This window comes from Adiantum capillus-veneris, chromosome 23, assembly GCF_014529385.1.
Source record: "Adiantum capillus-veneris isolate H3 chromosome 23, ASM1452938v2, whole genome shotgun sequence".
NCBI lineage: Eukaryota > Viridiplantae > Streptophyta > Polypodiopsida > Polypodiales > Pteridaceae > Adiantum > Adiantum capillus-veneris.
This window is the reverse complement of record NC_140953.1, coordinates 134,780,317-134,795,989: the sequence shown is the minus strand read 5'-3', so window position 1 is coordinate 134,795,989 and position 15,673 is coordinate 134,780,317. Positions and strand designations below refer to the sequence as shown.

Here is a 15,673-nt window from a genome sequence, read left to right as displayed (position 1 = left end):
AAGCAATGCAAAAAAAACTGCCAGCATAAATCACGAAATTTCGTACAACTGCCACATCAGCAATCAGCGCAAAATGCGGAAATCCGTACTGCTTGCCACATCAGCACTGTCAGTGTAATTTCTGGAAATCTGCCACGTCATCAGTTTTTTTTTGGCGCAGTCTTTTTTTATGGGTCCTGCTTTATTTTAATTCTTTATGTCACTTGGGGCCCCATCGGACGGGATCCCCATAAGTTGGTAGGACTTCTTCTTTTGTTACTTGTTCTTCTTAGAATTTAGGCCCCTCGGCCGGCATCTGTAAGTTGGCTCCATTCTTCAAGGCTTTGACACGTCAGCAGTTTGTGACATTTCCCCTTCTTGAAAGAGAGTAATCGTCCGTGATTACAACATATTTGCAAAACAACTCAAGTTAGCTCAAAAATTTCCGAGGGACATTCAGTTTGCTCTTTTTGTTAAGGAGATAGCTTCTCCTTTCAGCTCTTTTGATCAAGGAGTTGGCTTCTTCTTTCATCCAGATCGGAACTCTTGATATTCCGGCATACTAAAATTAGCCATCACACCCAGACCGCACTGATCTTCCACGGGTGTCTTGATGCACTAAAATTACATACCCGGGCAATCTCATCCAATTAGGAATATTCAGTGGTTTGCACATCACAATGCAACACAAATGCTCACATATGTATGGTACAAGACATAGAAACATAAAGCCGCCTATGAACGCTCCCCCCGTAAATAACCATCCAGGTCTGGGCCATGAGCTGTTCAACGACTCCCTCATCACTCCTCCCGCAAATAACCTAAAAAGGTCCTGGCTATGAGATATAAAGGCCTTTTACAACCAAACGCTCTTCAACGACTCCCTCATCACTCCTCCCGCAAATAACCTAAATAGGTACGAGCCATGAGATATAGAGGCCTTTTACAACCAAACGTCCCCCACACCACAGTCTGCGTCGTTTGGAGGTGCTGAGAGTAACCACTGCTCAGACTTCTTAATACTCCCCTCGTAAATAACCATGCAGGTCCGAGCTGGGAGTCACAACAACACTTTTCAATCATTCAATACTCCCCCCGCAAATAACCACAAGCGTCCAGGCCATGAGTATGAACAAGCGTTCTCAAACATCATTTCTCACCCTCCACCCAAGAGTAAACTCACCAATCATTGAAACCAGTATCAAAACCAGAGTCAAACATTTCATATCGGCACCAAGACAGGTTCAAAACAGATACCATCCATTTCAAACAAATTTCAAACAATACTTTCTTAAAGAAAGTTCTTGCACCACGGTGATGGTTCGGTTCCGAACCTGGAGAGTCGCATCATTCTTGCCATGCCAAGGCATGGTCCATAAGTTCTTGCATGGTAGAGACTTGCTTGGATAGACAATATTCCTGCAATGGTGATGGTAGTCGAATGGTGTATCGCTCGCATTGGGCCTCCAAGGGAACAGATCTAAAGGACACCAGAAGGTACACGTTGAGAAACCTTTGGTTATATTCGTCCACAGTTTCGGTGGCAAGCATTTTCAAGTTGCCCAATTCTGCCAAAATCCGTACTTCAAGCATAGAAGTCATGTAACTACGTGCAAAAACTGTCTTGAAAGCTTGCCAGGTCCTTGGAGCATGCGATTGTGTCGCGATTGAACTCCACCATTGCATAGCATTATCTTTAAGAAATCCCGCTGCTCGAGAAATCTTGGATTCTTTTGTATAGTTCCCCAAAGCATAGATGTTGTCGAATTGCTGTAGAAACTGCAATGCTTTCTTGCGATCTTTCACCCCGGAAAAAGATAAAAATTTGACTATCGTGCCGCCATCTTTAAAATCTTTAGGTTGGTTAGGCGCATATCCCGGGTATGGATAATAAGGGTATCCATATAGGCTCCAACCATTGTAGCCTGGTGGCGGCGGTGGTGGTGGAGGTGGGGGCAATGGCAATGGCAAAGGCGGTTGCATTGGATCAGGGTTAGATGGCTGCACCATATTCCTAAAAACTACCCCGATAGGAAAAGACGGTTGAGAAGGTTGGCAGTTGGAAGCTCTCGTACTTTCTGATGCCGGAGGAGGAGGTACCACCTGGGGCATCAGAGGGGGTAACATGTAGTTCAAAAATTGTTGAAAACTTTGCCGCATCGGAAGATTCTGTTGAGGATGCCGCGAAAGAATGTCGTGGAGTTCGTTGAGCAGAAACTGCAAATATTCTGTTGAATCCATGTCTTGGGTTCTTTATGGCTTATGCCTTGTAAGACAGAGAGATGAAGACGGGAGCGCGCCCGATGCGCGATGAAGTAAGGGTAGGAGTGGCTAATAAGTCCAGGGTCGGGACCCGAAGATACTTGAAGTAGAGTGGCTAATAAGTCCGGGGTCGGGACCCGAAGATACTTCAAGTAAAATTCCAATAGCTATGTCTGCTCTTTTGTGGGACCGGTATGCTTTCAGAAAAGCACACGCATGATGCTCTGATACCACTGTCACAAGGCGGGCACCACGTGCCAATAGAAAAGAACAGACTGAACAGACTTGCACTTCAATAACAACTGAACTAAGAGAGAGAGAGAGAGAGACGACACGCGACACGGAGTGGCGGAATTCCACCCCAAAGAGTATTGGCCCCAAACCTTGGCGCCCCTTTCGGTATTTCTTTATATTGCATCAACACAATACAAGCCGGTACTCGAGACTCTGCACCTTCTCTAGGAAGCATGCCAGAGAATGAGCCCTTAGCACATATTTAAAGGCCCTTGGCCTATGAAAAGCAGATTACATGAAAAGCCTTCAAACTCAAAAGCTTCTTGTCCAAAAAGAACTCCCTACGTAAATCACAGAATTCCGTACAACTGCCACTTCAACAGTTAAAGCAAAACACGGAAATCCGTACAACCTGCCACGTCAACACTGTCAGTGTAATTTCCAAAAATCTGCCACGTCATCAGTTTTTTTTGGCGCAAGTCTTTTTTTGTAGGTCCTGCTTTATTTTAATCTTTTATGTCACTTGGGGCCCCATCGGACGGGATCCCCATAAGTTGGTAGGACTTCTTCTTCTTCTTCTTCTGTTACTTGTTCTTTTGTTACTCGTTCTTCTTAGGGTTTAGGCCCCTCGACCGGCATCTGTAAGTTGGCTCCATTCTTCAGGGCTTTCACACGTCAACAGTTTGTGACAAACATTCACATCAACACGAGGTACAGACAGGCGTGGCCGTGAGCTCTCGCCAATCTCGAACACCATAGAAACTTCCTGTCTATCCTTCGTAGAGGAACCCTCTTCCATAATCCCCTTCCCTTTGTCGGCCATAGTGTAATCCCGCGTCCTGTACTCTGTGTCTTTACCCAAAACAACCGAGGCTCACTTCTTGAGGAAAAAGTGATTGATGTCCCGGCAACGGAACCTTGAAACCAGCCCGTGGGGCAGTAGGCTTTGGCTTTACTTTAGACACACACAGAGAGAGAGAGAGAGAGAGAGAGAGAGAGAGAGAGTGTGTACTTTGCAAAAGGAACCTGCGACAGAAATTAACACTTAAGTACACACACGGCTCGGAAGCTAGAATGCTCCGAGCAAACGCCGACAACCCGTAGGCCCCAAAATTGGCGCCCCTTACGATATTTCTTTATTCTTTAAGAGGGTAGATTACAAAGTAGAGTCCTGGGAATTCTTTACCTGTATCCAGCTAGATACCGCCTGTTTTGGCAAAATTTCGGCAACATAACAACCCCAAAACTTGCCCGAAACCAATTCCCCTGCTGGAACTCACTTCCACTAGCATAAACCCTCTGATTTCTGCCCAAAAACAGTAAATTCAGCTCTCTGTATTGACTGGTTTTTGCCCTGTTTTCAGCCCTAAACAGTCCCGGAATTTCCCTCTAGAGATGGGGCACTATTCCCAAGGGTTCTGGCGTCCGTATGGCTGAAAAACGGTCAAAATACAGCGCATAATCAGCGCTGAAATCGCACCTGTACGGTGAGGTTATCACCACCGGTGCCTACTTTTGGAGCAGCACTTTGCTACTCCTGTTCCTGCTCAGAGAGGCTCTTGCCTCAGCAAAAAGCATGTAGCCACACAGTTGTACACGAGTCAAATGAAGAGCCCTCTTGTGGGGAATCACATTACTGCACGTAGGGGGAGAGAGAGAGAGAGAGCAGTGTGTAGTGTGCAAGTCATCACTCCTACCACCACACTGTACATAGAGTGGAAAGCATGCACTCCATAGCTCTTAACCTGTGACAGTATGCATCGACTTAATTGTGAAGTGTGAATTGTTTTGAAGTGAATCTCTGCTGTGTCGTGGTAGAATCTTGACTTGGGGTGTCCAAGTTTGTTACACAGACAAATCGGCCGTGCTCTCATACCACTGTAACAAACTTGGACACCCCAAGTCAAGATTCTATTGTAACACAACAGAGATTCGCTTCAAAACACTTCACAATTTTAAGAGAGTCGTCACGGCCCGGCATAGTGCCGTCCCAATTGGCCCCAAAGACTGGCGCCCCTTTCGGTATTTCTTTTTGTATTAATCTTTGAGCAAAGTACAACCGGCCCGCGGGTGCTTGCTCTTAGACTCTACGTCCAGATGCTCTGCAGAGTGAGACCCCTTGGATTCAATTATAAGTTACAAGGGTTGCTAAAAGCAGAGTCCCAAAAGCAATGAACTTAAAAGCAATTAGGCCCCAAAAGCAACCAAAGGAATCACGGAATTTCGTACGCATTGCCACGTCAGCAAGTCAACACGAACCACAGGATTCCGTACAGCTGACACGTCAGCCAATCAGCATGAATCGCGGAATTCCGTACAGCTACCACGTCAGCCAATCAGCATGCATTGCGGAGATCCGTACTGTCAGCTACATTATTGCTTGGGTGTGTGTGTGTTCGGACAGCTCTGCCACGTCATCAGTTTGTGACAAGGTGTCTCATTGTTGAGGCATCAAACGTGGCCTTTGAGGTTGACTTTCACAAAAATCTCGAGGAGTTGGTCGTTATGGTCGAGTATTCCGATTTGTTGCCGGGATTTCTTCTATAGTAAACTCGAGTTTCCCATTCATAAGCTTGTAACCGACCGCAGCATGGTCCATAAGCTCTTGCATTGTTGATACTTGCTTAGAAAGACAAAATTCCTGGAGGGGTGATGGTAGCCCAATGATATTGTTCCCATTGGTCCTCCTAGGGAATCAACTTGAAGAAAGACACCGGAAGGTAAACGCTTGGTTGTAATCTTCCATGGTCTCCATTGCAAGCATTTTCAAGTTTCCCCATTCTGACAAAATATGGACTTTAAATAGGGCGGTCATGTAACCGCGTGCAAAAGTAGTCTTGAAAGCTTGCCATGTCCTTAAAGCATGTGGTTGTGTAGCGATTGAACTCCACCATTGCATAGCATTATCTTTACCTTGAGAAATCTTTGACTCTTCCGTGTGGTTCCCCAAAGCATACATGTTGTCAAATTGTTGAAGGAACTGCAAGGCTTTCTTTCAATCCTTCATTCCAGAAAAAATGAAATATTTTACCGTCGTCCCACCATCCTTAAAATCTCTGGGTTGGTTCATGACAATCCCCAAATGTGGATAGTAGGGGAATCCATAAGGGCTCCAACCATTGTACCCACGTGGCGGAGATGGTGGGGGAGGTGGTGGCAATGGCGGTAGATGAGGCGGTTGCACTGGATCAAGGTCAGATGGCTGTACCATGTTCCTAAAAACTCGCCCAATTGGAACAGAAGGATGAATAGAAAGCTCTTGTACTTTTTGGTGCCTGAGGAGAAGGTATTACCTGGGCATCGAGGGAGGTAACATATGTAGTTCAAGAACTGTTAAAAACTTTAAAGCATCGGAAGATTCTGTTGAGGATGCCGCGAAAGTATGTCGCGAAGCTCCTCGAGAAGAATCTGCAGGTATTTGTAGAATCTAAAAACGCCATGATGCTTTGTTTGTTCTTGGTAGGGCCGGTATGCTTTCAAAAAAGCACACGATTGAAGCTCGGATACCACTGTAACAAGAGGGCACCACGTGTCAACGGAAAAAGAACAGACAGAACAAACTTTTAAGCACTTCAATTACAATTGAATTGAAAGAGATGCACGACACACGAGACGCAGTGGCAGAGTTCCACCCTTAGAGAGCATTGGCCCCAAATGATGGCGCCCCTTTCCGTATTTCTTTATATTGCTTCAACAAGTTACAACATCGGTGGCTCTCCTCTGCATCTGATCCCGCAAGAATGCCAGGGAGAGAGCCCACCCTTCGTATTTAAAAGCCCATGGCCATCCAAAAGCGGGACACGAAAAGCATCAAACTTAAAAGCATTTGGTCTCCCAAAAGCAGCCAGCATAATATCAAGAAATCCGTAAACCTGCCATGTCAACAACCTGTCGGCGCATTTATGGACATCCATACAATCTGCGACGTGATCAACAAGCACAATCTATATAGCGTTCGTATAGCAACCACGTCACCAATTTCTACACAAGGCTAATTTTGTGCGTGTGTATGGGACTTGCTTTATCTTTAGTAACGTGGGCCCCATCAAACGAGGTTCCCATAAGTTGGTTGGGAACTCTTTAAAAAATTGGGCCTCTCGACGAGGAACTATAAGTTGGTGAGGACTTCTTCCTCTTCTTCTACTGCTTCTAGGGTTTAGGCCCCTTAGCCAAGATTTGCAAGTTGGGCTAGGGTTAGGCTCGAGGAGCCCTAACCAGTCGAGTCTTCAGTGGCTTGACACGTCAGCGGTTTGTGACAAGATTCCACAGCACGATGCAAATAGATTACAGTGTGCTAGAAGAAGGAGACTTAGTCCCCATTAATCGGATCAAAGGTGCCATACACTCCCCAGGATCCCATATCAACTATGCCAAGGGGGCACCCTGTGGCCTACCAAATCCATAATCGCCACATAGCTGCCTCTCTCAAAGAAAACATGGGAGAACACAACATCGCTTGCCAAGGCATCCACTACTCAAATAGGCTACCATCGGTCAATCATATCAACCCCGGAGATGTTCATCTTGAAAAGTTTCCATGGTGTATAATCTCCATTGAGTTGAGTCAACGTTGGCAGATTATAAAATACATCAATAACCAAATGACAAGATATAATCGAAGGTGGAGAAACCCTCAAAACCTCAATGAAAGAACTCACCATTAAGAACCATATTGAGCACAAGGCCACATCCATCAATGCAAGGAAACATAGGGGTTGTGATTGTGTGATTGCTCAATCTTGTTAATCTCTCATTCCAATGCATCTGACAGATTGTCATTGCTTGGATGTGTTGCTCGAAGAGGGAAACCTTGCTTGGATTTCTCCTATTTGGCTCAAGCAACCCAGGTTGTGACAATTGCTATACACAAGCACATAATTTTGGCATCGTATCATCATGACTTGGTGAAGCCATTTATCATGCACTTAGGTACTCTTTTATAATGTTGGCGAATTTTTCAATTGAGATATGCTATTATGGATTGCAATGCATGGTTGTCAATGAAAATTACATAACGAAGATAGCGACTCAGATTGTGAAAGCCCATGGTGTCTTGACATCGTTTTGAGGTAGCATCACCACGAAAGGTTCAAGGCCAAAACATTTCATCCTCATAACATGTAATTTCACTATGAACGTTTTGATATTTCACTTGACCAGCAAAAGGTTTCACTTGTCCAGCCCTACCGAAACACATTTCATGGTGCCCATATTTTGGGGGCAAGCTTTATGGAAGCTAGAGTGACCGTGAGTATTAAGAGTCCATTGTCTATTCAGAGAGGGCTTGTGTCCACTAGGGAGCAGGATCAAGTACCCCCATCAAAGATCCTTAGGACTATATTTGATAGAAATTTACAAGCATTGAATGCAGCATTACACACCCTATTGGAGTTTTAGTTCTCTCTTGCATGTCGATCGAAGAGGTTGGGCATGTGCACACAATATGAGGTCTCACCCCAAGCTATCTAAAATGATCAAACATAGAATCTAGATGCTATGAGAGCATTTTCCCTAGAGATGGCCATGAGAGCCTAGTCATGAGAGCCTAGTGCCTGTTGTCATGCCCATACCAAGGCTACGAGGACAAACCAATGGTGCTTTGGACACATAGCCCGAACGAAGACATCCACATACCACACCATCTCACCATTGCCCATGCACTACATCCTATACTCTTGGTGTTCTTAAGATGGGAATAGAGAGATATCATTGAGATACAAGGACATAAAAAGCCAGCTCTAACAGATGGGGTTATTTATTTTGAGTTTGTTTTATTGATACATGGAGACATGCAAGTCTTTTATATTTAATTTAATTTGGCTTCAAGTAGATGTGAAACTAATTGAAGAAATTGTATGGTTTGTAGTTTTTCTTCCACTTCATAGAAAGACATGCACATCTAGTAAATTTGCTTGGGTCTCATTGGCCTTTGGTAGAAAATGTTTGTCTATGAGTGGCATGTGTATGGGAATGTGCGTGTATCTCATCAGTCACAAACGTGTAATGCCAGAACGTAAGAGGGGGGGAAATGACGGCAAAAAAATGGATAACAAACGAAGAAGATGCAAGAAGCTTACGGGTAAGCAAGAAACCGATTACAGACAGGATCAAGGTGGAAGAGGGCAAAGCCAACTTGGAAGACGGTAAACTTCTCAGCTAGGTGCTTGATGCGGCGGTAGGAGTGATGAAGGGGCGATCCGAGGTCTGAGCATGAGGGGTCGAAGGTGGGGACGCTGTGGACGCCGCTCAGCTCAAGGTCGAAACCAACGAAGTCAGCAGAGCGCAAATGCGCCTTGAAGCTCTCTAGAGAACCCCAGAAGTTCTGTCTGGTTATGTTGCCCTCCTCTGCTGGCGTTTCTTGTTTGTGATATTGCTGCTGCGGTAGGGTTTGGACAAAGCTCGTCGGACTCCTGCTGGCAACAACTTTGCGGGTTGCCTCTACCCGCCTCAGCAAGTTCATGTTACTTCCAGGCCATCCTGTAGAATTACGTGCTCATTAGCCTAGGCCTACATGTTACTTCAGCAGTATGGATGTGTTGTCCATTTTGAATAAAGGGAAAATTACGTCCTGTCTCTCTCTAGCTTTGCTTTTTGTGCGCCCGCCGCCCGTGTGTGGCTCTCTCTCTCTCTCTCTCTCTCTCTCTCTCTCTCTCTCTCTCTCTCTCGGTCTCGGGATAGTTTCCTAAGACGTTAAATCTCTCTCTCTCTCTCGTTCCACCCCATTGTATTCTCCGGTCGTTGCAGCCTGTAAAGAGGCATAGGAGGTGTCAAGTTGCTGCCTCTCGCGAAAGATTTATCTTCGTCTTTCTGTCTCTGGCACGTGAGCAGGCAAATTAGCATGCGAGGAGCCGAAGGGGTCTCTCTCTCTCATCGTTCTCTTTCTTGCGCCTATCACTCGCAGGGGAGAGTTCCTGCAGCCCAATCTCTCTCTGTGTCAAAGGGGAGAATCCCTTCAATGCTGCGACGATGGGGAGGGCAACCGAGCTGACTGAGGAGATACGTGGGGGAGGGAGGGAGGGGGTCTCTGGCATGGTTTTTTTGGTGTTCTAAAAGAAACCCTTAGTGTTGTGTTGGGTTTGGGAGACTTTCATTGTTTTCATTGCATGATGGAGACTTACCTTTCACTTCACTTCCTGACATGTCTTTACTTTTCTTGCGTTCTATTGTTCTATTGTTTTAAAATGCTAAAGTGAAGTTGCACCTTGCATAATTTTAGTAAATTCTACACACACGCGCACGCACACACATATATGTTTTTTTTGGCCTGCCCCAAAGGGGGAAGGCCTTAGTGATGGTTTCCCTTTTTGCTAATGAAAAGAGGAAGTTATTTTGAAAATATATTAAATTAACAAATTTAGTGTAAAAATTGATTATCAAAAAGACCATCTTTTGAGATGATGAGGTTTTTTCAAGGACACTCATTGCAAAGACGAAGTAATATTTTCACATCCAACCGAATCATGGAAACGAGGCATGAATCATAATTTAATTTTGTAATGGCAAGCTGCAAGGTGTTGCGTCAAGAGGTGTGGTGAAAAGACCCAAGGCTGTCACCATCGGGGAAAACATGAGGCTCCAAGATGACCATCTGCAGAATCAAGCTGACGACATTGCCAAGACCATATGAGAGAAGGCACCTTCCACTGATATTGAGCGCTGAAGGACGTTACAGGAAGATGGATATAGTGTGCCACCGTCATAAGAAAGATCATGCCAGAGTTTAAATAATAAAACAAGAGAGAGAAAGAGGAATACAATGACACTGATCATGCAACTCTCATTCTCTCTCTACATCTCATGCTTAGAAATAGAGCTCGGGCGAGCTTCCTGTGCAGCAAAAGAATTAGCTCGGGATAGGCATGGCATGTATACATAGATGAGAGAGGAGAGAAAGTTGAAAATCGAAAAGGGGAAGACAATACCGTACCCAATGATAAGCAGGATAGTTGTGACGTTCTCTGCTGTTGCTGTGTATTAAATGCCATTGCACCAGGGGTCCATCTCTCTCCTCTATCTTCCACTCTCTCACTCTCTCTCAATCCCATTGTGACTATCTCTCTATCATAGCGAGAGACTGTGCAGAACAAGAAAGGCTAGGAGGGAGGTCCATGGAGAGAAGTGGGTGAGAGCGGGGCAAGAAGTTGGTGGCGGTGGTAGTCGACCACGAAAGGTGGGGAGTTAATGGGCTTGCTGCTAATGAAGACATGGCTCCATCTATGGGGCTGGATTAGTGCAGCACAGAGCAGAAGAAGAAGAGAAGAGAGTTTTAACGTAGATCCCAATCCATTCTCATGACCAGTTTTCCCTTAGTGAGTACACATTCACATTGAGGATGCTTCCACCTCAAGGCTCATCTATTGCTGAGAACAGAGATAGTACGCGCCTCCACCGGAGTCTCCTCTCTCTCTCTCTCTCTCTCTCTCTCTCTCTCTCTCTCTCTCTCTCTCTCTCTCTCTCTCTCTCTCTCTCTCTCTCTCTCTCTCTCTCTCTCTCTCTCTCTCTCTCTCTCTCTCTCTCTCTCTCTCTCTCTCTGCTTTCCATGTCCCCGCACCCCATCTCCTTGCGCCACTGCGCAGCAAAACCCCTCCCCAAGTCCTCTACCTCATAATTTTGACGCAAGTCATCAAAGCCAAACTGCACATGCCCTCCATCACCCTATCAGCATCGGAACTGCCATTTGTGCATCTGCTAGAGAGAGAGAGAGAGCTCACTCAACTACTCCCTTTTCGCCTCTGGCTGTCCCTCGGTTGCGAGCACTGCTGGACATTGCAGCAAGGTCTTCCTCATCCCCCCTCCGCCTAGCAGCCGTTCCCGTTCGGATATTCCTGGTGAGGGTGATGGAGCACGCTCCTCATTTTGGTGATGTGTTACACCTGCGCTTGGCAAAACCCATCACTTTCCCCCTCACAACCACCTGCAAAATGTTGTAGGACAAAGAGATCTTGCAGGTGCGCAGTCGACAGCTGGAAAAGCCTCGTCTCCACGACAATTCTCTCTCTAGGCGTGCACCAAAAAGCGAGCCATTTTGTACATCTGCATGTGTGTGTGTGTGTGTGTGTGTGAGAGAGAGAGAGAGAGAGAGAGAGGACAATCCTTCTCTGGCCCTCCTGTTTTTCTTCAAAGACTGGGGAGGATCTCCCTTAGATTCCCACTAATCAACCCCAAATCAAAAAATAAAATTGGGCACGCCTGGCTAAGAGCATGCTAGAAAAATACATTTTTCCTAACTGAAGAAAATAAGGGTAAACTTGAAATGCTACCGGTTTTTAGGTCAAAATTTGAAGCTTTCCTTTGTATTTACACTAAAACTCGTGTAAATTTGCAAGTTTTCTTAAAGACAAGCTCAAAATCTGAAGCTTTTCTTGGTATTTACACTAAAACTAGTGTAAATTTGCAGGTTTTCTTAAAGACAAGCTCAAAGTCTAATCGGGATTTTATGATTTTAGCCGGTTAAAATACATTGTATCCGAGTTTTTTTCTAACAATGGCTAAGAGTTTAGTTTATATATCCTTTATGTTAGGCAGGCCTGATTTTATCACTTGTTTTTCATTCTATTGTTTTAGAATGCTAAAGTGAAGCTTCACCTTGCATATTCTAATAAACTCTATATATAAACACACATAATTCTTTTTATATCACCTTTCATTTCACAACTTCACATGGCTTTACATTTCTTGCATTCTATAGCTTGATTCGAGTCAATGTTAGCGTTCAAGAAAGTCTTTTTTATTAAGCGGCTGTTGGTTCCTCCTCACAAATAAGAAAACTTTTGAGATTTGCAAAAATTTTGGATGACTTTCTCACATATTTCATCAATTTTTCTTCCATTTATCATGGTTTGCAGCTAGCTAGTCTCGATTTTCAATCGGCTCAAGACTAAGCTAAGGCAATCCTTTCCCAAACACTAATACCAGTTTAATTCAAACTAGCAATTTCATCACTTCCTTATTGTTTTTGAAAGCCATCGTAACCCTTTCACTTGTTTTAGGGGATTGGGAGAGAGAATATTGACGCAGGTCCAGTAAACAGATTGAATTTCTTTGCTGGTGTGCCAATATAGGTGGAGTATATATATTTGGCTCTACATACTCAAAAAATGCATTAAGAGAGAATATTCTCATTTGACTCCTCTCTCTCTCTCTCTCTCTCTCTCTCTCTCTCTCTCTCTGGCTCGCCAAATATATATATTCACGTATATATATTTGGCTCTACATACTCAAAAAATGCATTAAGAGAGAATATTCTCATTTGCCTCCTCCCCCCCCCCCCCCCCCCCCCCCTCTCTCTCCCTCTCTCTCTCTCTCTCGCTCTCGGGCTCGCAAAACAACTAACTCCTCTGTGCACCTCACGCCGTGCTTTGTAGTCCCACTATAGACCTTTCGCGTGAAGAAGGGCAATTAGAATGCAGATATTGTCACCTCGCGTCATGCTTTGTAGTCCCACTACAGACCTTTTCGCGTGAAGAAGCAGACCTTTTCGCGTGAAGAAGGGCAATTAGAATGCATAGTGGGACTACAAAGCACGGCACGGGGTGACAATATCTGCATTCTAATTGCAAGAAGGCATTCATAGCATCTATTTGATGCAAAAACCATCCCTTCATTGCCGCCATTGCAATAATGGCATTAATAGTCTCCATCTTGGAAATACAAGAAGATGTCTCCTTGTAAAACCAATCTCATATGTCTTTGCATATCTATTGGTTACAAGTCTTATATTTTTACTTGCTTACACGGCCATCATTGTCATGCTTGATTTTGTACACCTATCTACTTCCAATAGGCTTCTTGCCTTTGGGAAACGGCCTTAGATCCCATGTTTCATTATTATAAAAGGTATTCATCTCCTCATTCATGCCTTTTGCCATTTTGCATTGTCAACTGCCTCGTGAAAACATGTAGGCTCGACATTGTGTGCAACTTTTGCAATAAATGCAAAATGTTTAGTCACATAACCATCTTGCATCGATCTCTTCAGAAGTCTTTTTTTTTGTATATCTATGTGGCCTTGGAGCACTACTGGATGCCCTATTTTAGTTCCTTTCTACTCTTGGAGACTTAAAAAGGGTATGGCAAGCTCCTTGTCAAGATTATGGGCCAACTTGCGTCCCTTTCTACATCATCATGTTATAACCTTATTGGATACATTAAAAAGGGTATTGGATGCCCTCTTTTAGTTCCTTTGTACTCTTGGCGACTTAAAAAGGGTATCACAAGCTCCTTGCTCCTTGTCAAGATTATGGGCCAACTTGAGCCCCTTTCTACATCATCATGTTCTAACCTTCTTGGATACATTAAAGCTTGTGAGACTTGATTTTTCATACAATGTTCACTCTATAGAGTTACAATATGGTTGCTAAGTGGTGACCCTCTTGGTAAATTAAACGCTTGTGATTGTATACATAAGTAAATTGTTTGAAGCCACTTCTTGCTTACATTAGCCCTCAAATTATCTCTTACAGTAGCACCCATATCACCATCTACTTACCTTCACTTGATGCAAGACAAAATTGTAGCATTTGTAGCCTTTTTGTTCAACCAAATAGCCAATAAAACCACATTTTTTAGCTTTTGGATCAAGCTTTGTTCTTAATTCAATTGAGAGATGCACATGAGGAGCACATAAGCATTGCATCCAAAAACTTGTAATTGTGATACAATTAGTTTTCTCCTTGTAAACTTCTTCTCACGAGTCATATCATGTACAACTATGGTGGGTGTCCTGTTTATAGTGTAATGCAAGGGGGTCACTATGTATAAATTGCATATATCACGTGCGTTTGAGGACTATTTATTAAACTCCTTATTTGTGAAATTTTGACAAATAAAATACATCCTTTTCCTATTCAATTTGTAAATTTTTTTCCCGCTTCCATTTTACTATACCCTTATGTATGTGAGAAAAAATAAAATTTAATAACCCCTTCTGTTGCACTCACGTGATAGTCACATAATTATTAAGTGATCTCCCGAATAGTGTAAACACTAGTAGAAGCAACCTTAGCCCAATAACACGAGGGCATATTCTCCTTACTTATGTTCTTACATTTTGTAGTGCCATTTTGATATAGTGTATATCTACATGAAAAATGACTATAAATATCATGTTTTTTAAAAAAATCATTAACTATATAAGAGAAACACTCTCCTCCTCCATCGAGCTTAAAAAACTGTACATTCTCACTATTTTCTTTTCGGACCATAGACTTGAGATTTTAAAAAAGAGCGAGCACTTTACTCTTTTTCTTTCATGAAATGCGTCCATATTTATTTGAGCAATCAAAAAATGAACATGACATAAAACCTACATCCTAACTTTTTTCTATTTGCTTTTCAACCATAGGCTTATTCTAAAAATGACTGAATACTTTACTATTTTTCCTTCATGAAATGCATCCATGCTTTTTGTGAAAAATAAAAAATGGATGTTACATAAAATATGCATCCACTCATCAATGCATTATTTCATGATCCGATACACCCATATAAATCAGTCTAAGAAATATTTTCTTGCAAAAAACACCACCCTTTTGCTTGCTTCCCAAGCAAAAGAACCCCTCATATACATTTTGGATTTCAAAAATTGTGAATTGTGGCAAACTTTTTACGAGTTCTTTAATCTGCATGAATTTTAACATTTCTACATTTGCAAAGCAAGTCCATTTATGTCACGTTTCACCCTCTACAACCACCCTCGAATGCTATGCAAACATGGTAGCATTCATATCAAGCGTGTTTATATTAACGGTAAACAATCTCCTCATTTTATTTCTCAGTGCAACAAGCTTTCCATTCTACTTCATCAATATACAAGCTATTTACATTAACTTTGACCTAAAATCCTTACTCATGCTCACCCATCTATCTGATAATCAAATTATTTGTGATATTTAAAATACATGGATTACATCAACAAGATACTTTGCTTTTCCATTTTGTGTAGACAATGGCACATCATTGTATGTAGAATAAGGTGCAACCCATGTCATCCCTAATTTGTACATAATTAGCATTTTTCAATGCACACATAGTCTTGAATCATTCACCATTATTTGTAAATGGTTTGATGCACATAACATACATTATCCTTATGCAGGTACACACATCATCAAACATAATCTTTTTGCATCTTTGTGTTCCTGGTAATAGATGCATAATTATTTTGTTGCCTGCAATTACTACGTTTATTCTAATTACA

The 15,673-nt window shown here is 43.1% G+C and overlaps 1 protein-coding gene across 1 annotated transcript in view; it reads right to left on the bottom strand.

The window, feature by feature from the left end:
* The window catches only part of LOC147428627 (poly(A)-specific ribonuclease PARN-like), a 119,154-nt gene extending 110,146 nt beyond the window's left edge, over positions 1 to 9,008 (bottom strand). Inside the window, exon 1 of the mRNA XM_086496863.1 lies at positions 8,553 to 9,008. Coding sequence (XP_086352989.1) covers positions 8,553 to 8,935 — 383 coding nt within the window. The 5' untranslated portion in view covers positions 8,936 to 9,008. The remainder of the gene's footprint in view (positions 1 to 8,552) is intronic.
* Positions 9,009 to 15,673: the final 6,665 nt, after the last annotated feature.